Genomic DNA, 23882 nt, shown 5'->3' with positions numbered 1-23882 from the left:
CGCATTATTTCGCCTGATTACAGCTATTTTGAGTTGAGAAATATAAGCGTTATATTGTTTCATAAACAGCAGCTCTTTAAGCATTCAAATGCTTCTGAATTCTTATTTTGAACGCCGCCAGTTTAATTCGCTCACATTTTAGGAGTTGGTTGGAGGCAAAAGGAGTACCCTATGTCCCTCCCCCGGGACTATCGCCACACCTAAATTTCATCTATATCGGCTCAGCGGTATTAAGCGTGAAGAGTTAGGCAGGTACTTTCACATTTATAATATTAGTACAAAATATAAATATACATTTCATAAAGTATAAACTGTTTTTCGAAAGATTGCCAATGTGTTTTGGAAAATCATTATTTTTTTTTTTCATAGTAAGGTTTAATTTTCAATGATTAGAAAATATAGTTAAAGTTGCACCATGTGTCCCAATGACCGAAGCTTATGGGATTTACATTAAGTTTCAACACGTTGAATAAATTGGGAGATTTATGGTGTAGGTTATGTTGCATTGGGTGATATCATCAAGCATGTTGTTACATAATAATATACCATCGATCTTTGAATTGATCGACCAGTTGAATAATGTTCACTTCTTAAGTAGTTAACAGCTTATATAATCTAACATCAACATATACACGAATCATTGGTATTGTTGTGTTCCGGTTGGAAGGGTGAGCGGCCCAGTGTAACTACAGGCACAGACATAACATCTTAGTTCCAAAAGTTAAATATAAAAAAAGGTGATCACGTACTATAAGATGTAACTAATATTCTAGATGAATGAATTCTAGGTGAATATTATTTAGATACTATGAAATGTAAATAATATTCATTTAAACTTTGATGTGAACGTGTATGAAATTACGTCATCGTATATTAATTTACTATAATGTTAAATTAAATTGTGGTAATGGGATACAAACCTGCACGAGTGCAATCAGTGTCGCTATGTGCATGACAGCCGCTTCATGGGGCCCTGGAAATGAAGAATTAAATCATAATATTAATTGAATACATTTTAATGACGGTAATTAATTAAATAGAAATAATAATATCTTAAAAAATTGCCATAATCATAGATATTTAAATAAATTTCTAATTACAAATGTCAAAATAATTAATAAGTTTTTGTATTGCATTAATAATTTTATATTACGAATCGTCACAATTCAAACATAATGTAGAAACCTATACGAATAATATATTAGATATAGTTAATATAAATACGTAAAGATGTGTATGCAGAAACAAAATTATCTTTTATCTTTTACGAATAGATTCGGATACCCGATAGTTTCGGTTACAGATACGGAGCTCCATAAAATCCCTTGCAGAACGCATGGTACCGTATAAATCGCACCCATGCAGTGCCCGGCTTGTGTCACTAATATATGACAAAATGAGGTTTTGTTAAAGTTAATATCATTTTCAAGGTTGCATATGGTATCCAGTGATATTTATTTTATTGTAATAAGTAAGAGTAGTTCTCAGTGGTCACTGCTCGTTACGAGTAAACGAATATTTGTAATTAAATCCTTTGTAGAGAAAGATATAATTCTGTGTAAAGATTATCGCTGCCAGACATTACGACGCTCATTTTGCAAGAAAACGCACCTTTAGATAAAATGTCATTGACCGAAGCCACACTTTGTGTTACTTATGAGACGACAGTGGATGACAAAGTTTGGATAAATTAAAACTTCCAATATTGCATAAACGGTTTTACAAAATAAACGTCAGCAGGATGAAATCGCTTTAAAGCCAAAGTTATTTTTTTTGATACATGTAATTTAATTTGTATTTTTTTTCTGTCATTACTCTTAGTCTTCTCACGCACACTAAGATATATTCCAAAGCGTCACTTACTCACACAAATACTCGTCTATAATAATATAATTTAAGGTAGAGGGGCGCACCTTCGTGAGTGTATAGATCTATACCGCGATGCTATTCGACATATTAGTGTCAAGTGGCATCTGCATATAATAGAAGATGTTAAGCTTATTTCGTAATGTTTGGCAAGATTTGTCACGATTCAGCAACATAAGGCAGGTTGCACATTTAATATTCCGACGCGACGTATCGTCCGCGTTGCGTTACATCGCCTACGTTTATCGTAATCGTTAGTTTGTTTGTTTGTCCATTATATCATGGTCCCCCTATATTTTGATACTGTATATCAAACAATGAAATAACAAAACGATTTGTGCTACGCATCATTCCATTAAATGGATTTTACACGCCAGTCTATTGTTAGACTGTTAGTCTTAATAAGCGTGGATATGATTGCATTAGATACATTATATGCTATTTTTCAATACGAACGGTATCTTTAAATCACCCGGCTAATAATTGAATACAGGTGTATTATAAAATGTGAGGCCGTATTTTTAATTAGTATTTTCTCGACCATTAAGTAAGTTACTATACGTCACTATACTTTCTAGTATCTTGAGAACTTTAGAAATTTGGTATATGATGTTTGAACTCGATATGGCTAATTTGAGAATGAACTTTAGTCAAGCACAATAAAATTCCATGTCTCGATGCGATACTTAAAAATATTCCAATGTAGACCCAGCTTTAGTAAAATGTTTTTTTTTTTTGTTACCCAACAGGTCAATGTAATGATGTTTAACTTAAGGGCTGTTACGTAAGACCAATGTCTTTGACAGGTGTTTTTTGTAGTCAGGTTCTTGATATATTTATATTAATAAGCCTCCTCCTTACATAATGGAACATAAGTATCCGGTTCAAACCGTATCGCGTGGTATAGATACTATTATTATAGTCTTCAACATAAGAGTTGTGGCTACTTGTGTTGCCTTGTGTAAGTAAGTAGACCGTAATTAGAATGTATTTTTATATCATTTTCTGGCGACCAAATGATTTTGAATTAAGATTTGGCTGTTCTATTTTTTAAAATATTAAAAAAAAAACATAAAGATGTATATAAAATTTAAACTTTACTTTTAAAATAGTTTGTTTATTTATATCTTGAATATAGAACACATTGTTCTTTAATTTGTTTGAGTTTATCTGACTAACAAATTCCATAGTCGTGAATAAAATCGAGGATGATAATTTGATTGGCAAATCACGTAAACCATAATCGATCTATTCGTGAGGTCAGAGGAACACGGTCTTCTATGTTTCCGCATTTTTCGACACGGATATATTCAAAATCAAAACATAAACATATGTTTCCTTTATTATGTAATTGAACTACATGCGTGAAGCTTATAATTATATAGTTATATATGTATGTATATTGTGTATTTACTAACTTAAATAACAATTACAAGCCTCATAAGATATAAGAAGATTTAAAAATAGACGCCCTGTTATTGGGGTATGCCCTCAAATCATTGAATAAGATTCAAAATCAGATTTATTTAAGTATGATTGTACAAGCACTTCTTTTTTAAAGAATATTAGCAATGCTCCAAATTAATTAAGGAATTACTAGTATTCCTGTTCACCCCTCCTTTAAAGGTTATCACTTGTGTTAGGAGTGGGACGACAACAAACCAAGGGATCAGGATCGATCCTTTGACTTTTTACATCGCTATGTTACCCGTAAACTATTGCGCTATTGATGCTTACTTCTGTATCGTAATTTTATAGGAATTCATTAGATGTAAAACTACTACCAATTTGGAATGTAAATTCTACCGAGAAAAGCTGATATACTGAGTAGTTACTCTTTTCAATTTCTATTAGAATACTACTAAGTAACATCCTGTAATGTTTACCGTCAGGCAATGTTACATCCACAAGAGAAGAGTGCAGATGAATCTGGACCAAAGGTTGCGAGTGCAACCTGTTAAGTATCAGTTTTACATCTCGTATTCGACGACGAAAAAAGAAACACCAAATGTAATCCTACATGTCATGAAAATCAGCCATTTATGGATCCATCAATCCACATTAAGACAAAATGTAAACGAACTCCAAAACGTCCTCAAAAGGCTTTCCAATTTAGTCGAGCAATGGGTAACGGACTGTTTATATTAATATATAACGAAACAATTGATCATTTGATTGACTTATAGAGAACAGTATAATTGATTGTGATTGTCGTAAGATCATGTTCCCAAGTTTTTTTTACTTACGTGTATACAATGCAAATATAAAGTATTTCATGCAACAGCGTAGGGACTTTTAAATTACCTTTTGTTGCTTAACTTGTCATGTACAATATGATATACGTGTATAATTTTTTTTTACAGCATCATCATTTTTTTGTTTTAATCCTTTCATCGCCAACGCGTAGCCAACCGTGCCTGTTGTTAAACTCACTCACCCTTCAAACCGGAATACCACAATACTGAGTATTGCTGTTTGGGGGTAGAACTTGTAATGTGGTGATACCCAAACGGTTCGCCAAGAGATAAATAAATAATAACTAATTTTTATAGTTATTTTTATATATTCTAAATTGTCTGTCCTTAGCTCACCATATGTTCGCACCCCCATATCTCTCCCCATTTGATGTACAGATGATTCAAATGCGGTCCAATCCGATACACACCTAGTACTATCGTATGGGACCCATCATAATTATCTCTTGACGACCTGTCTGGGTACCACCCTATCATTATGTTATGTTCTACCTATATATGTTCTATGTTCCATAATAATTGTATACATAGTTTTCAAGTTCACACAGGTTAAATCGTTATATACTTAAACTTTCTTAGAAACGAGATCCATATTCTGGTTTAGGTTTTATGTATTTATTTATTTAAAATACTTCATTGCACAACACATGAATACATAAGGGAAACAAGAAAAAATTGATATAAATGGTGCGAAAAGGCGGTTTTATTGTCTATAGCGATCTCACACGGACAACCTTCGGTGATAGAAGCTTAGAACGAAAACAGGTCAACGCAGAAGTAGATAGAGAGAGCAGATAAGGACTATAATATAAGAATATTTATACTAATATATAACAATAAACTACACATAACTACATCCCAATAATACACAAATAAAAATATAATATATATCAAAATACATGTGCATAATTATAAAGTATATTAGTTTAGTAGTTTATTATCTCATCTCATTTATTATTAGAGATACATACTAAATATATGTAAATGCTATTTCATTATGAAGTAATCGTCATTTATGGAAACAGAATGATATTATGTTAGATTTCCGAACATGTATGTCAAATGTTAAACTGAGCTCAGATAGAGTTTTAATAACATTAATAATAATTGTGAAAAGGTCGATCCCAACGAAACGTATGTGATGATAATAGTTTCGGTGCCATTTATCAAAGTTCAAGGGTTATTTTAACGTAAGTATCATATCTAAGCTCGATGTAATTTACACTTTAAGATGACCGTTTTAAGATACATATTGCTTATCTCGATATCTAGACATCTGCATATATTTACGAGTTGAAATTGAATGATGTGTACATGAAAATTAAAGTATATGGTTGGATTTGGAAACTAATATTTTTTATTACGAAGTCAATGTAATCTAATATTATTTATGTTGTTGTTTTGTTCGTGTATATGATCAGTGGAAAGGAAAATAATCTAATGAGCGAAAATATTAACTTTAGGAAGGTCTAAATTTTTACTTTGAATCCTCTTAACTTTTAAGGTATATTTATTTTATTTTTTTGTTTTGGCTTTTATTTGTGCCAAGAGGGCGCAGATTATTTTGCCAATGTCACGTGCGACACAAAGGTCTACCGACAAGAATATAATGAAAAGTTACGCTGTTATTTATATATTTATTTAAGATAAGCTTAAATTTCAATAATTACAATGGTATTTTCTCTTCTTATATAATAATGTTTTAAGATATTTGCACCATCAAATTAACAGTTCATAGATTCGTACATTATGACTAAACACATACTAATAATACAATACGATCCTTGATACAGAACGAAGATCAAGCAAGTCGTAAAGATTCCGAAACGATGTCAATGTTAAACTTCACCATAAAATTCATACAATACACCGAACCTTATTAATGTTCGCCGAAAGCAGATTAAAGATCGTTACGTTAACACAATACGGACAGCGTAAAAAATATCATAATTCCCTCGCTTCCATAATGGTCGTGTTTCGAAATTTTTTTTTTTTTTACAATCTGACATTGGCCGAAATGTTATTACCTAACTAAAGCTGAATGAAGATGATTTTTTTGTAAGATCGGGTACTACATGCTTAAGAGTTTGTGTGTCATGGTCAAAGTGACATGCTCATCCGAGGCTCATCGTAAACCCTTCTGACCGGTCTGACTGGTCCACATTGAGAATCAGCTCAGAATATTATATAATTTCGATTGCAACAACAACCATATACATCTTAACTTTTTTAAATCGAAACTTTATCGTTTTAAATTAATTGTCTGTTGAATATTCGATTTTTATCACTGGTAACATTTGTATTAAACAAAATCGTATATAATCGTACTTATGGTTGATAAATTATAATAATTCATCGATTATACCGGTTAAGCGGTATAGAACTTAAAGTGCAGTAACACCTCATTTCGAAAAAAATACATAACTAACACTTGTGTTAACCTTTATGGTATACATGAAAAATGAATATATTAAGGTAAGAAGCGTAAATAGCCCAATGGTTTACGGGCCGTTTGGCGATTTAATAAGTCGCAGGTTTAATCTTAACCCTCTGGGCTGTATATATGTATAGTCGTCCCCATTCCTAGCAAAGCTTTAAGCTAATTGGAGGTTAAAAAGAATATTTATAATTTCTTAAAATGGGTCTTTGCTACTAAAATAAAAAATAAAACAAGAAATTTTCCTTCATCACCTATTACAAAAGTAATTTTATCAATACAAATAAAACATAAGAAAATTCAGAGGGATCGAACCCGATATCTTCGGCTAAGATTAACGTATTCAATCACTGGACCTTCTCGTAAAATATTCATAATTAATATCTTACCGTGAATGATTAATCTTAGGATCGTGTATCTGAGGGTCGTTGCTTGTGTATCCGTGATCTTTATTATAAATAACTAGTAACATGCTCTGGCTTCGCACGAGTGCAATTTAATAAACAAAATTATATGATATAAATATAATTTATACCCCTTTAGCGCTTAGGAACAATGTAGCATTCTATCAGCGAAATTTTTGGAATTGGATCTTTAGTTTCCGGGATTACCCACTTCATACAAATTTTACTTCTCTGTAATATTAGTATAGACATGTTTTTAAGACTAGACGTTGTTCACAATTTTTCGTCCTTGCTTTGTGTGTTTTATCAGCGTCTTCGGGCGAGGGGGCGAGTGATACCGATTGAATTAAGATGACTTCCATAGCTCTATTGGTCTTTTAAATATGCCATTGTATACAAGTATGGGCCGTTTGCGTATAAATCGTTAAAAATTTGTTAGCAGAGTTACGTCATAACTATTATAATCCAAGCTTAAAAGCTGAAGAGTTACACACTATGCAAATGTTATGTGTTCATTAATCAATTAAAACGACGTTACAAAGTAATATAAATATTTCAGTAGTTACTCAGTATTGCACAAAAAAACCTTTCTGTCGCTTCACAAAGATATCACAATAAATGTAGTTAAACCAGCCATTAACTAACAGTTAACTAACATATAACTAACAGTATATTATTTAATCTAGGAAAATAGTAACTTATGATTGATGCCTGTTCTCAGATCAATCTCGGTTCTAAACCAATGATAACTTTATATAATTTCGTTTAGATAAAAAATTACGTTCATACGGTTCATTAAAACCTGTTATATTCAACGAATTGTTGTTCAAACTATCGTTTTTGAGTAACGAATAACCGTAGTATAAGTTTTTACGTGACAAATATGTGACTTTGAAACTACGAAAGGTTTTCTATTCGTTTTCAGGTTTTTCTTTTGTCTACAATTCGACAACTTTTTATTTTTATGATATAGGTTCGCGGACGAGCGAGTGGGCCACCTGATTGATGGTGACCACCATCGACCATAGACAATGGCGCTGTAAGAAATATTAATCATTCCTTATATCGCCACTGCGCCTTGGAAACTAAAATGTTATGTTTCGTGTACCTGTAGTTACGAACGATACGTTTAAATTGTAATTCTAACTTTCTTTCCCCTTTTCTTTTCAGTTCAGGGTATTTTCTTTTCCGAAGCGGTGGCAGTGTTTAATTTGACTATCAATAAGTTAGTGTAATGCTTCTATATTAAACGAATTAAAGGATTTCGATTTGACTTGTATAAAATAACCAGGTATGAAAATGATACAGCTGGAAATAATGTTACTTGTGAGATGACGTCAGACAGAGAAGTATGGAAGAAAAAGACACGCTGCGCCGACCCCAAATATGATGAGGATGATGACATTAACCAGGTGCTAGTAACAAAATGCGTGTAATTTTAATATAAGAGTTGAATGTGATTCATACAAAAAATTCCAATCTCGCAAAGAATTTTCTTACGCATATTGTAATTATGCAGAATAAAATGTTATTTATGAGAATGTCGCAACATCGCATACAAACACACTTATGTATAATTATGTTTTCATTACGTCTATTCGAATAAAAATTCTTAAATAATCGTGTGTTGCGTTATAAAATCTACAGTTCGAAACAGTGGTGGTTAACCTGGACCCTAATCTTGGGTTTATTTTAGTTTCACGACTTTTGCGTGAGTAAGATTTTCTGCGCATACGATCTGAAATAGTACGTATATTTTTATTGAATTCACGATATTGTAAATATTAAATATATTGAAATATATATGTATTTTTATAGAATATAATTTGTAAGAAGTTTAATAATTATTTTAACATAAAAATTAACATAAACGATTATATATGATAATATTTTTTAAAGTTTTATTTTTGTTTATAAAAAAAATCTTTTCGGAATTTTAGTTGTTATTTAAATAAAAACAATTTATATTAAAAAACCACAAGCTGTATTTTACTATTGATGCAAAATTACGCATAAATATGTATGTCGAAGCCTTCTGGTTAATATTAGGTAGGTTTCCTCACGATTATTTTTCTTTCACCATTCGCACGAGATGAATTATAGTAAACAATAATTAAGCACAATTCAATGGTGCTTCTGGGCTTGAACCCGCAATCATCGGTTAAGAAGCACGCACTCTAACCACAAAACAAAACCTGCATACAATAATAAACATAATTACAAATTATCAAAACCAAATTACGTTAACAAAACTATGAACCAAGTACTTTATATGCCAGGGCCATTAACTTCTTGTTGAACAAATTTGTGCTCATTGCCCTTAGAGTTGTGCAAGAATTAAATTACAACTCAGTTTCTGACGTCCGCATATCAGACGCATAATTAAGGACTCTCTTGACTCATCCCGATCATTATTTTGTAACGACAATCATTATTTTATAAATAAAAGTACCGGCTAGTTAATGCAATGCTGACTAAAGCAATATTATCTTGATTTTTTAGAGATTCCACCACTCTAATCGAATTTTGTGTATTCGCAGTGTATGAGGGTTTCATCAGATCATTGCAGTCCACCAACCTGCAATAGAGCAGTATATTGGAATAATCCTCGTTCAACAGGATAGGTTTAGAGGATGTTACAACTTTTTTAACTCTACTCTAACTGTGATTTGTACTTTTTTATTTTTATGATTCAATTCAATTCAATGTTCCACCTGATGGTTTGTGGTCACCACCGCCCATAAACAAAGGCACTGTAATATTAACCATTCCTTACATCGCCATTGCTTCACCAACCTTGGAAACTAACTTGTAGTTACACTGACTCACCCCCCTTTAGCCGGAAAACAACAATACTGAGTACTACTCTTTGGCGGTAGAATATCTGATTAGTGGGTGGAGTCACCATAGTAGATCATATACCTAGAACCTCGTGATATACAGCCTTATTATTTAAACATTAGATTCATTAAGCAGTTTATATAAATATATGTATGTACAATTGTACAGTCATCAAAGATTATAATAATACATTTCCTTATGCAGTTGAGACTGCCGGATCATATTTTGTAAAATGAATAAAAACGTAATAATCACATAAAAAAAAAAAATAAACAGTTTCGATTATAACAATATTCCATTAATAGATATTTGTCTCGCTTAAATAACATTTTGCTCAGAAAAAATTTAGTATCAGATGATAATAATTATAGTCGATTATAAACCCTAATTAAAGTTATATATGCAAAAGTAAGTTTTTTTTTTCTAACTCAAAATCAATATATTCTTTGTTCATGTAGGCTCATAAAAGCACTTTTGAATCAATACATTACAGTGTGAGTTAAATGTAAAGCTACCACCGGTTCGGAAAGTAGATTCTACCTATTGTACCAGTATAGAGAAGAACCGGCAACAAACTCAGTACTTACCCTTTGTTACGATTATACGGTTGTACCTAAACATAGAGTACTTAACACATTCCGCTTCATACAAAGGCAAAGACGCGATCGGATACAAGTACTGTTTAGAAAAATTCATATAGAATTGAATAAAAAAAAACATTTTAATTTAGTAAGATAAAATAAGTAATAAGACAAAAAAATTAAGTGACAAAGGAAACATTTCTAAAAATATTATTAAAAAAAAAAAAATTAATGCAATGAAACTTTCTTTCACAGTTGATAAAAATAAAATAACATTGAAATTAAACGATAAACAAACGAGTACATGTCGTTTTGAGGGACACATGAACCATATTAATGTTGTCCCGTTCTTTATAAAGCAATTTTACTTGGTGGTAGGGCTTTGTGCAAGCCCGTCTGGGTAGGTACCACCCACTCATCAGATATTCTACCGCCAAATAACAGTACACTGTATTGTTGTGTTCCGGTTAGAAGGGTGAGTGAGCCAGTGTATTCACAGGCACAAGGGACATAACATCTTAGTTCCCAAGGTTGGTGGCGCATAGGTGATGTAAGGAATGGTTAATATTTCTTACAGCGCCTTTGTCTATGGGTGGTAGTGACCACTTACCATCAGGTGGCCTATATGCTCGTCCGCCAACCAATGCCATAAAAAAAAAAAAGCATGAGATATTATGCAAAATGTATGTATGACTGTGTCAAGGAACGATGATCGGTTTACTTAATCATGTAATATTATATCTGCAAATGTCTTACAAAATTATAGATAAATATATTATAAAGAATCAATCTGTCTGTTCGTGAATTGAATTAATATACAAATATTTGAGTGAGTGTCTATTCGAACATATGTACATAAAGACAGACGGGTATATTTGAATTATCATTCCTTAATAATAGATATTTATTTAATAATAAATAATGTATTGTATACAATCGAAGTTACTTGTTTACGTTGTTGTTATTTTTGTAACTTACAATCACAAATAAATGTATTTACATACAATCAACTTACTGGTTTATTATTATTAATAATCTTATAAATAGATATACATTAAGAATACCGATTATAAAAGATTATCCAATAATATCCTTATTCATTTGTTTAATACATGTTTATTCATGTATTACGTATAATATAATTTTACAAACTTTTGTATTGACTTAGTGGAGTTACTCATTTTATATAATACCGCCAAGCAGCGATATTCAGCCAGTGTAACTACAGGCATGAGGGACATAATATCTTAGTTCCCCAGGTTGGTGGCGCATGGCAATGTAATAAATGGTTAATATTTCTTACAGCGTCATTGTCTATGGGCGGTAGTGACCACTTACCATCAGGTGGCCTATATGCTCCGCTAACCTATGACATTCGTAGAATCTGACGTATCTCCGTTACGTTATTATAAAGCAGCATTCATATTATAGTCTCCCGGGTAGTGATAGAACCACGCGCGTTCATTGGTCAAATAAAATAACGCGCGCTTATCCGGCTGCCTGTTACACACTTCCGTCCATTTTCACGATATGACTGCATACAATTTACAGATACGTTACAATATACAGGTGATAAAGCAACATTCGGTGCTTATATTTATGGGCAATGATGACTTTTCACTAGGCAGTTCATTTGATCTTTCGCCTTCATCAAATAAATAAAAAAAAAAAAAAACAATATTGTGGAATTCATACTCTATGTAAAAATATCACATACATATACATTTTGATCCTTAGAACTTAAAGTTAATACGAAATAGCATTACTAAAGTCGGTTCATAATTGCATAATAAAATTAATTATCCATTCAGCCGGTATCTTATTGACTAAGCGGTAATTTTCTTTTAATTTAATTTGACATAATAATTATTTAATCTGTGGATCTGAATGTGTTGACCTTTTAGGTATTCGGGTCAACGTCACATGTGAAACTCATGTAAAGTTCAACCATTAGTGTATCAAAACAGGTACTTTGCGTTTTGATACACTTCATGTACTATAATATTAATCCATATTTTACACGTGAAATACTGTCATGAGCCTTTATTAGAAAATGATTTATGTATTTATTTATTTAACACTTTATTATACAAAACAAAATATACCTAAATACTTATATGGTACAAAAAGACTCCGTCAAAAACATTTTCTACTAAAACATTAGAAAGTGTAAGAAAGAATCTTGGTAGGTACTTAAATATAAATGAATTTATAATAAGGCAAAAACAATGTACTCCTACGTACAAATATATGAATATAAGTTTGGCATACTAAAAGTCACTCGTTTATTGTGGTAATGTTTGAGCAAAACATCGTAATTGAAAAATTGATTCTTTACGATTTACTCAAAGGACAAATTTTGATTGAATCATTCCGATCGAACATCGAAATTTAAATAATTCACAAAAATGGCTGATCTGATAAATACGGTGATGGATTTACAAATATTGTATCATTACGTTCAGTGAACTCATCACACGCCTTAAGAACTGTTGTTGCAAATAGTTAATAATACTTAGCGATAAACCACAAAGCCCATATTATAAGGGCGTTTGCGAAATAGTAATTACTACATTAGTATAGCATTTCATGAAGTTTGTATAGTTTTGTATAGATACAATTACGTCTTATAAAAAAATCTCTATATTTACTTTAAATGTATCTATTTATATTTATATACGAAATGAACGACGTCAAATAGTATTAGAACCTTCTTTGTTACCCATGTGTTCTATTTGGCTTTATACTTATTACCTTGTACAAGAAATTGACGCGTACTATAAGCGTTCTAAATTTAAATATTGGAATATCAGAATTTTATATAAATATATTCCTTCTTAAACTTCACGATAAAACGGTGCGAAATGTTGAAATAATAATAAAATCTTCGTAATCACTACGCCTTATGAAATGTTACCTTGGACAAATATATGTTTCTGAAACAAATGAAATGTATATAATTATATTTAAGCCTCAGCGTGAGGTTCACATTCTAAATATTATCAAAGAACACATCGTAAGCTTTGTAAAGTTCATATAATAGTAATGTGGTCGAGTTCAAATGTTAAGATTAATGATTGTAATCATTTATAAAATATATAATACTGTTTCTGGTGGCTTTACAAGCATTGAGCTGCGTCTGTACCTTAGGAAATTATAAATTTTGTCTGACTGTAAAAATATGTTGTTAATTTAAATTGCCAATAAAAATTAAACATTATTGTTGGCCATTAGAAGAATTGGACAAACATTTTTTTTTTATGTGTAGCCTCTTTTATTTGACTGTCCTGCAATATGTGGGAGTGGGTTTCATATCATGAAAAGGGACGGAAATATGTAACAGGAAATCGGGAACGCGCGCTATTTGATTTGACCAATGAGCGCGTGCGGGGCTTGCGTTGATCGTCAGATACCAGCTCATTTACCGAGAGGGTAACAATGTTAAAGTTGCTTATTATAAAGTTGAAATGTCAGACGTATCAAATTATATACGTCTACTGGAAGACATGTTTTTTCATCGAGTTACACAATTATTTGTCTCTTTCTGATATTATTGATTTGACAAGAGATAGAAAGAGACAGCATTTTTTTACTAATCACCTTCTAAATAAAATTTATAGATAAAATCATATGTTGTTACCAAGCATTCTTAAAATTTAAATTTGTAACGTATAAACATAAATACTAGTTATGTTTATACGTTTCAGAGTTTTAAAGTAATCGGTTCAAAACATCTCGACCATTAGTAAACTGAAAATTAGATATAATCAAAGAAGTATTCATAAAAGATTAACTAATCCCGTCAAAATCAATTTGTATAATATTAAATAAGCTATCATAATATCGAAATTTGATGAACATAACCTTTGCCGTGCGACCGGGACCTTTTATGTGAGTATGCTAAAAACGTGCATTCGTTTCTGATGTTATCTTAAATATAAGATAATCGCAGTTCATTTAAAAATATATACTAGTGAATGAGGAGATGCTTTTGTAATTCTTATCTGAAGGAATTGCTAAACGAATACACATACGATTCTAACCCAGATTTAAAGGTCTGAAGGGCCCGGGGCCCCAAAGGAATGGAGGCCCTTTAGCAACAGAGGACCTAATTTACAAATTAATTTAAACGTTTTAATTTCTGTCAGTCAGGTTTGTCAATAAAATGTTCACTCTTTCATCAGTAATTTATAAAATAGTAATTAGTAATATAATTATAATTTGATTGCCTAAATATATTTAAATTGTTAACTCGTTGGAATCTCTATCGTGGAATCGCCAGAGCAGTTGCCCCGGTTATGAGCCCCAGGCTCTGGAACAACGGAAGATCCACCGCGTTTCCAAAAAACTTTTTAGTATTTAATAAGCTACGCTTCACAGTTTCAACTGCTTTGGGTGTAGTCTATTGACGTGACATGGTATGACGTGACTCGATTTCGACGTGACAAGCGTAAATTTGCATATACTATATGAGGATACTTATTGAGGCTGTCGGTTCAAATTCAATAAAATATTATAATTAATTTGTATTTTTTCATCTCATGCTTGGAGGTAAATAAAAAAAACCATCGTCCACGTCGGTTCATATTGTGCCACATGTGTATAGTATGTGTGCGTATTGTTTTTTTTATAGTATAGGAAGGTAGACGAGCAAATGGGCCACCTGATGGTAAGTGTAACTTGTTGGCCATAGACATTGGTGCTGTAAGATATGTTCAGCATTCCTTACATCGCCAATGCGCCACCAACCTTGGGAGCTAAGATGTCCTTAATGTCCCTAGCTTATTCGTCTTTCAAAGCTGAACTCAACAATACTAATTTTTGCTGTTCGGCGGTTGAATATCTCATGAATGGGTGCCCAGACGAACTTGCACAAAACTCTTCCATTAAGTAATATATAGATCAATGTGGTGGAACAAGCCATACCCTACTATGACTACGGCCAGAAACCTTGCGTGTTTTTTTTTTCCTTAATACTTATCATCATATCAGAGGTGTGGTCGTATCGGATACTTAATTACGAATGAAACTAAAAATGCATAGAAGTGGTAGTGAATATTAACTAAAATTTTAGTAATACCTCTTAGTACATTAGAGATATTTTTGAAACTCGAAACATAAATATTTAATAAATACATTTGAAGTATCCATGAATAATTTTAAGCATATTAAACGCTTCGCAACGATATGTTTACGATAATGTATGTAAGTTTCTAATGTCTTACTCAATAATCTTTTGTTCTCACGATGTTTCATTACAAAATCCCTGTACTTCATATTCTTGCTCATCACATTTATTCAATATATTCCAAGGTCGACCATTATATTGAAGATTTTTAATTAAATACGTATTGCTTTACATTAGCAGCTTGTAAATTTCCCACTGTTGGGCTAAGGCCTCCTCTCCCTTTGAGGAGAAGGTTTGGAGCATATTCCACCACGCTGCTCCAATGCGCTTTGGTGGAATACACATGTAGCAGAATTTCGTTGAAATTAGACACATGCAGGTTTCCTCACGAAGTTTTCCTTTACCGCCGAGCACGAGAACCCGAACCCGAATTTATCGGTTAAGATGCACGCGTTCTAACCACTGGGCCATCTCCGCTCTTTTTGCTTTGTTTGGACTTTAAGATGCAGATTATCGTATTTCCCCTTTAAGAGCTTACTATATTATAACCCTAGAATAAACTTATTATAAGCACCTCATTGGTTAAATGGTTAGTATATAAATGAGAAATGTCACGCAAATGAAGAGACATCCTAACCTAACCTAACCTAACATTTGATCAAGGATTTGAATCTAGGACAGTTCTATGATCGTGGAAGTAAAATCTTACCTGATATAGCGTACTATATGTATCTGACAAAATAAGCGGGCGAAGACGCGCGTAAAATTTAGATCTGTATAAATTTCGATCAGAGTTACCGTTCCCACAGTTTATCCGTAATATTAAGATGTATCATGAAATATTCAAGGGTGAATTTAAAATATTGCGGTAAATTAAGACAATGGCCGCACCGTTGTGTAACACTGTGGGTGTCATTTCAGTAACACTGGGACAATGGAGACGTCTTCTCACAGAACCGCTAAAAACCGTAAACGGATTTATTTCGAAACATCGATCACAGTTTAAAGAAATAATTATTCACGTAGAGTTGTGAATTGTATAGAATTCCCAAAGGTATTTATTAATATTTCAAAAAAAGTTTTATATTACATCTACAATCGTTTGACTTGATTTTAATGTTTAATTCCGTTCTAATTGCAAATTAATTTCATTAAATCAATCGATTAAACCAAATTAAAAAAATAAAATAAACGGCATGTATATTGTCATTATATATCTTATTGATTTATATATTTTGATTGATTTGAACTGTAGAGGTATTCTGTAAGAGGAAAGTCGAAACTCATCGCATAACAACAAGGTACAATTTTAGAATGAGGTACGACAGAATAGATTACAGTTAAGTAAGTCGTTTGAATTCTTACAAAGTTCCATCAAAATCCGCTTAGCGTTTTACTTGTGTTAAGCAACGTTACTTTTGTAAGTAATTAATAATACGTCATTATTATAAAGTTGATAGTTTATTTTAATGTCTATAATATTTTATTAGGTTTAAATTTGTTTCCATTTTTTATTAGTTAATAGATTAATGTAGATTTCAATCTACAAAGTGATTTAATGGTTTTCATTTTCTTGTAAAACTGTTATCGGTTTTATAATATCATTACATTAATCTTATCTAAAATTTTATTATGATTACTATCGTTTAACGTCCGCTTTTATCTCGCTGGAAAAATGCAATTTACGCTTTTCCCCCGCATCAAGCTGAGAGTGTGCGACCCACCGGCACCTAGTGTGCCTGGGTAACCCCGAAAAAAGTAGTATACACTTCATCTCTTCGGGGAGTCTTGCGTATATTAAGCACCGTGAAGACTAAACGATGTTAACGTCCTGACTAAATGATAAGATAATTACAATTTAGCCATATGATACCTAATACTGATACCTAATACCTGATACCTAATACCCAAAGTAAAGGTAAAACTACTTGAGCTTAGTGTGCTTAAAATTCCTAATTTTACAATTTTTTCAGAAACAGTAAAAAATAATTAGTTTTTTCTTTTTTGAAATAAAAACATTGAATATATTTTTGGGTGCTTTTTGTGATAATTTCACAATTCTAAAAAAAAAAAAAATCCAACTAACGAACTGTCAATTAAATAAACTTAACTATTTTCTACTGTGGTCATCAAATATATATGTTTATAAACTTAATGACAGATGTATATGCAAATTGAATCAATATCGTATTTAATATAAAAAATCAAATAAAAATCCTTGAAAATAGTAGGTATAACTAGCCGAAAACCATTTTTTATTTAATTAATGTAAAATATCAAAACAGGTCGCTAGTGGTCGGCAACCTTGACATATGCGAAATTTATGACACTAATGTTTTCATTTGATAATAATTGTCTAATGATACACGGATGTGGGCGTGGCTTGTTTATTCAGTTACATATACTATTTATTTTTTTATGTAAATGACAAAGGCCGAAAATATAGAGTCGACTTTTTCAATTTTTATCTTTAGTATATAAATGATAGCATTGATTTAAAAATGTAAAATTATCATTAAGCAAATCGGATGCTTTTATTTTTAAATAAATATACATTTTAATATTCATTTTTTAAATACAACAATCGAACGTTATTTTTATCCTTAAAATAATATCTGTTGCCAGTTAAAAGAATACAACATGACATAAATAATTTAAAATTTAAATATGTTAACAAAACCCAACCAATTACGGGTTTTCTAGTGACTATAATTTCTAATGAGCGGGAAAAAAAAAAATATATATATACAGATGACAAACGTCTGGCACAGTATGTTGTCGAGTGAAAATAATTTTATGCACAGATTAAAAAAAGTCAAGACCAGGATCTCTTTTATCGCCTGTTATTTATCAAATATGTTTAAAAGCGAATTAGTTTTTATGGTATTCGCTAAAATTGCTTGATGAAATATTATATGTTTATAAAAAAATACCATAACAGAATAAGGTCAGAGGTCACTTACATCTCAAACGAATCAATAACTAATAAAATTGAGGTTACTATAGATATGTGGGTTTTGATGATAATTATTTAACATACCAAATATAGATGTATACCTATTTCATAATAAACACGTTTTTAATTAAATTTCTAGAGGGTTTTATTAAAACGTTTTTGTATTTATGCCTACGAAGCTAAAAAAACTACTAACAGTCTCTAGTTTTACAAATAATGTACTGATTTATAAGAAGTTCAGCTCTAGTGAGTTTTTCTTTCGCGAAGAATGTCTCGATCCGTTAGAATGTCTTCTATTTCAGAGAACACGTGTAATATACGAGTGTGTAGTGAGAGACGGAAGTTTGTGATCTTAATGTATGTTTAATTATCATTATTCAGTTTTTAGTCTTGCTTAAATAGTAACTATTTACTTTATATACTGATTAGAGAGTCTTCTAACTTAGACCCAACACTAACTTTGCCTTCTGGCGCGCTGTCAAATACTTATCAGAGACAATCAGTTTATGTCATTGTTAATTTTATTATTTTTAATAATATGTAATATTCCTGACCATGTAGTAAAATAAAGGATAAAATTTGTTAATATAGTATCATAGATGTCCGAAAATCCACAAAAGCGCGATTTTTAAGGCATTTTCGGCCTCGCACAACCACTCTATGGAACTAGCTTTAGCCGGCGGTTTTTAGGAACCGATACGATTTGGAAACCATCAAGAGCGTACATATTTCTTAAAGGCCGGCATCGCATTTGCAAGACCCTTGGTGCTGCAGATTTCAATGGGCAATCACTTTCATATATCATAAAAACAATGAGCAGGTATTCTAAAAACAATTAAAATGACAAAATACGAAAAGAGTTATAGAACTAATATTCAGTTTAAAGACGGTTTAAAATGTTATGAGAAAAAAAAAAATCCTTACAGTTTTTTTGTTATGTAGCAATAGAAAATATTTCATGTAATACATAATAAAATTAATGTAAAATCACATTCAAATCTTAGATCGACTATCGATCTTAGTAAGCATCTGTCAGCCCATTCATTCACAGATTATGCAATATTATCACTATTGTAAGCGTGTGACATAACGGCACAGATAATAAAGGCTTGGCGACATCTTGTAATATTTTTTTGTCTGTGATTTATGATTATTGGTTTGTATTGTTCTATTATTTTATTGTGTTGACTTTCTTTTATAGATTTGTAAATAGCATTACTAATTTTATAAATTAGACCACGGAATCTAGTTTAAATAAAATTGCAGGATCTTGTGGGGCTTTTTCAATGAAGTTAATTACGATAGACCACAGTGACCTTTCTGTGTGCCCTTTTGCTGTTGGGTCCGTGTTGTCATAAAAAAGGTCTAATCATAATTATTATTATGAATTATTAAATAATAATTGTCACATATAAATTAAATTATAAATATGTATATAATTGTATATCTAGTGTCAGAAAATTTTATAATATATTACATTTAATTCAAATAGAAAGAAAATTGTGCAATCGTCACCTTTATACACATATCGCAATAAACTTAAACCTATTTCCCACAATGAGTACGTGCTTTCTCTTGTGATCGACTGTTTGTCTCGATCGAGACGTATCTAAGAAGATTTCGCTTTCATTGACATCGATCAGAATGACGTAACCTTTATTTATCTGTAACCATTAAATAAAAAAAAAATGCCTGTATCGCAATGTTTTTTTTTAACTTTGACATGATTTAATAACATTCTAATTTTAAATATAATAATAATGAGTATATTGTTTTTTGTTTTATCGTATTTTTTGTTAGGAATATCTTATTTTAAAAGGTATTCTAATTTCGAATAGTTGCCTCTTTTGTGTGTTTGTTGCTTATTACGATTTTAAAAGTAAAATCAATAATACAAAAGTTCAGGTCGAATATCCGTTTATCCACATGTAGGGTACGATTTATTTCTTACGCTTTAAACTTGACACAGTTTGATCTGAAACTTGCTTAAGGATATTCCCTATTTTAAGGTTATGTCGACAGAATACGTCATAAATTTATTTTAAATTACTGTAAAGCTTCCTCACATTGACTTTAAACAATATTTTCAAATAAATATATACTTAGAATTGATTACGATTGTGTTAGAAATAAGAAATGTTATTTTTTTAATCGATATTTTTGCAACTTTCGTCTCGTGTTATAGAGGTTATTAAAAAACTAGTTACTAAAATGCAATATACAAAAATGCAGCACTGCTTTTTTGATGTTCCGTAGCGAGAAAAATTGACAATTTTACCTGTAATTTATCTAAAGTTTAATGGTAGGAACGCATTAGAACTATTTATTTACGACAGGAGCTATCCATGACATTGAACTTAGTCAACAGGTAATATAAATATTTTCATTTAATTTAAGCTGTATATCTGAGATTTGTACATTCATTATGCCACTAGCCATGGAATCCAGTTTTTATGTCCCTTGTGCTTGTAATTACACTGGACCACTTTAAATCCTAAAGCGTCAATGGTACAAAGCAACGTTTTAATTTTAGTGTGTTTCGACATAGTTGATTATATTACAATATTACATAGTATTAACGAATAATATATTAAATATTATTTGGAATAATGAACAGTCTCCTTCGTGTAATTTTAGTCTTATATGATATTGACGAGACAATATTTGACACAATTAAAAGTAAGATATAACACGTTCAGAATTCAAATTAATACAGTTGTGTTCGATTGATGCGTAGAAACAAATTAATAAATTTAATATTAAAAATAATATTTTAAAACACATTATTGACATAAACGTGTACTATTTCACGACCACACTAATGTTATTTATTCTTAGCACATTAATAAAATCATGATAAAATTCGTCTCATCGTTTATTGTCAAGGTAACTTTGTTTTTTTTTATTATGTTAAACGGACTTAGATTGGTATTTATAAGGTCAAGAATTTGAGGACGTTACTTTTGTTGAAGCGATATTCTTGACCGTGGTTGAATTCGTTTTTAATTATATAAGCATGTTTTTTGAATTAAATGTGCGTTAAAATATCAACCACTAAGTAGTTTATAAGTTCCAAGAAAATATATCTTAATCGTTTGATATTAAAGTCATTTTAAAATGTATCGTAGTGACTTATTTTCGGAAAAAAAAAATGCAAATCAATATAATAAGAACTATATTGTAAGAAGAAGCTTCAAACTCAACGTAGAAGACTAGCGTGAAATGTCAGAAGGTCATAAGCGATATTAACTATAATAATTATAAAATCTATAGGATACACGTATCAAAATGGCGTATCACCGTTGATCGGTTGTAAACATTACACGCGTGGGATACAGAGTGAATTCTTACAGAATGGCATTTTTGATGCCTACTTAAAGTCATCACAATTTCGTTTAAATCAATGTTATTTCTTCCAAATGAATCAATGTCCGATTACCGTTTTGAAGAAAGGATTCGTTTTGTTTACTAATGGTAGAATTGTCAAAAGTCATACGCATGTCTGTGATGTAAAAAATTAAACGGCTCGTTATTCGTATCTCAAAAACGAATGTTTAATAATGATTTGTTAAACAAAGAAACCATAAATAAAGCAAAAATGTACCAGTACAATAATTTCAAGGTTTCATTTAAATTTCTTTATGTGAAATTTGTGTAATCATATTAATATCACTTAATGTTTGAGAAAATTAATTAACTTTAATTAATAATCTAAGATAGATACGTACCGGGATGTACAAGAATAACTAATCGGCATATATATTTGTATATAGTTTTTATAAAGCCTATTGTGTGTGATGAAAACAAATGAGATGACAATAAAATAAATTCGAAGTTTCCGAATCGCACACGATTTTGTCAGTTATTTGGAAACAAAAGGTAACCGAAAGTATTCTGTACTGGGTTCGGAAGGTTAACCTGAAGCGGCTTAAGCTAATGCAGCAGAATAAATGAATAACATTAACATTAACAGCAAATTTCCCACTGCTGGGCTAAGGCCTTCTCTCCTTTTGAGGAGAAGGTTTGGGCATATTCCACCACGCTGCTCCAATGCGGTTTCGTGGAATACATATGTGGCAGAATTTCGTTGAAATTAGACACATGCAAACACAACATCGAAAACCACCCAAAATATGTTAGAGAAATTGCAAATCTGAAAATATAAGATAAACGAAGGTACACTGAACATCACATGTATCATCTTGTAACAGAGTTACTGAGTTTCGGCGGTTTCCAAATTTTAAAATATAATTCAACAATCGTTGTAAGAGCGTCCTAAACAAAGTATGATATCGTGATTTTGACAAAACGTCCTTAAAAGCGTTGACATGAAATAATAAATTAACATCTATCGACATATATTTAGAGGGTATTTTGTAACTAAGCGGTACACGCAAATGAACAGATGCGTTAAACAAATTAATTTATGCAAACATTGTGCAAACTAACAGAAGTCAGTACACGTACTGAGATGACAGATTGCGTATCAGATTTTTGATGGAATGCATCGTAATGACGTATATCTCTTGTCTAGGTATACTATGCCAAGGGTAAATATGCAACTCCTAGAGTTTTCTAGTCACGAAATTTGTTGTTCATTAGGAAGATTGGGTTTCTGAAGGCGTCGCTATGGGAAGATCGATTGAAGGGCGCGACTATTTTAATGTCAATCATCTTGTTGGTCTGGTATTAGGTTTTTAGGATTTAGATCCTAGTGCCGTGACGTCAGACCCTGGATCAGGCCAGATGGATGTTTTTTTCTGTAAGAAATTCTCAGACGCATCTCTAGTTTTAGCGTGGCATGTCTTGCAGATTCGTCTAGTCTCCTTGACAATAGCGAAGACAAAATTATTCAACAAGCTATCGTTACATCTTGTTATATACAGATAACATTTTTATATTTATTTTTTTGTTTAAATGCTCTGTATACCCGTGAGATTGGAATCGAAACAGAAATAGACGAATATATTTTGACCTTTGTCAAAGCGAATAAAAAAAAAAACCAAACGCATTCGAATTAAACAGAACAAACATTTAAAAATAAACATTCGTACCGAATCGAATTAAATATTCATTCATTTTTGTTAACAACTATTTTGTCATCCGAACATAAATATGCACATAATATAAATAGAAGATCGATAAATTTACGTTCAAGTATAGCATATAGTTGACATCGCGTAATGTCCATTTGTTAAAAGGTTAATTAGTTTGCAAATAAAACAACTATGTTATTACATCTTGCGTCGTTCAAGTGCTCATATTACATTTTTGTATGCCAATCCTAGAGGATCGTGATCATAGTAAAATGTTTGTACAATCAAAATATTTACAACTGAATTTAAATAGTATTCAAGTAGACGCACTTATAACTTTATCATAAAGTGTATGTACTTCTATATTTGATAAAGGAT

General features: G+C 31.2%; 1 protein-coding gene across 7 annotated transcripts in view; it reads right to left on the bottom strand.

The window, feature by feature from the left end:
* LOC113403631 (mucin-2-like) overlaps positions 1–23882 on the bottom strand; it is a 54516-nt gene that overhangs the window by 13757 nt on the left and 16877 nt on the right. For all 7 annotated transcript variants that reach the window (XM_064218425.1, XM_064218428.1, XM_064218431.1 and 4 more), the window contains exon 2: positions 921–973. In XM_064218425.1, the coding sequence (XP_064074495.1) occupies positions 921–953 (33 nt within the window). In that variant the 5' untranslated portion in view covers positions 954–973. The remainder of the gene's footprint in view (positions 1–920; positions 974–23882) is intronic.

Source organism: Vanessa tameamea, chromosome 22 (assembly GCF_037043105.1).
Source record: "Vanessa tameamea isolate UH-Manoa-2023 chromosome 22, ilVanTame1 primary haplotype, whole genome shotgun sequence".
Lineage (NCBI taxonomy): Eukaryota > Metazoa > Arthropoda > Insecta > Lepidoptera > Nymphalidae > Vanessa > Vanessa tameamea.
Note: the sequence above shows the minus strand (reverse complement) of the source record. Positions and strands in the feature narration are given on the sequence as shown.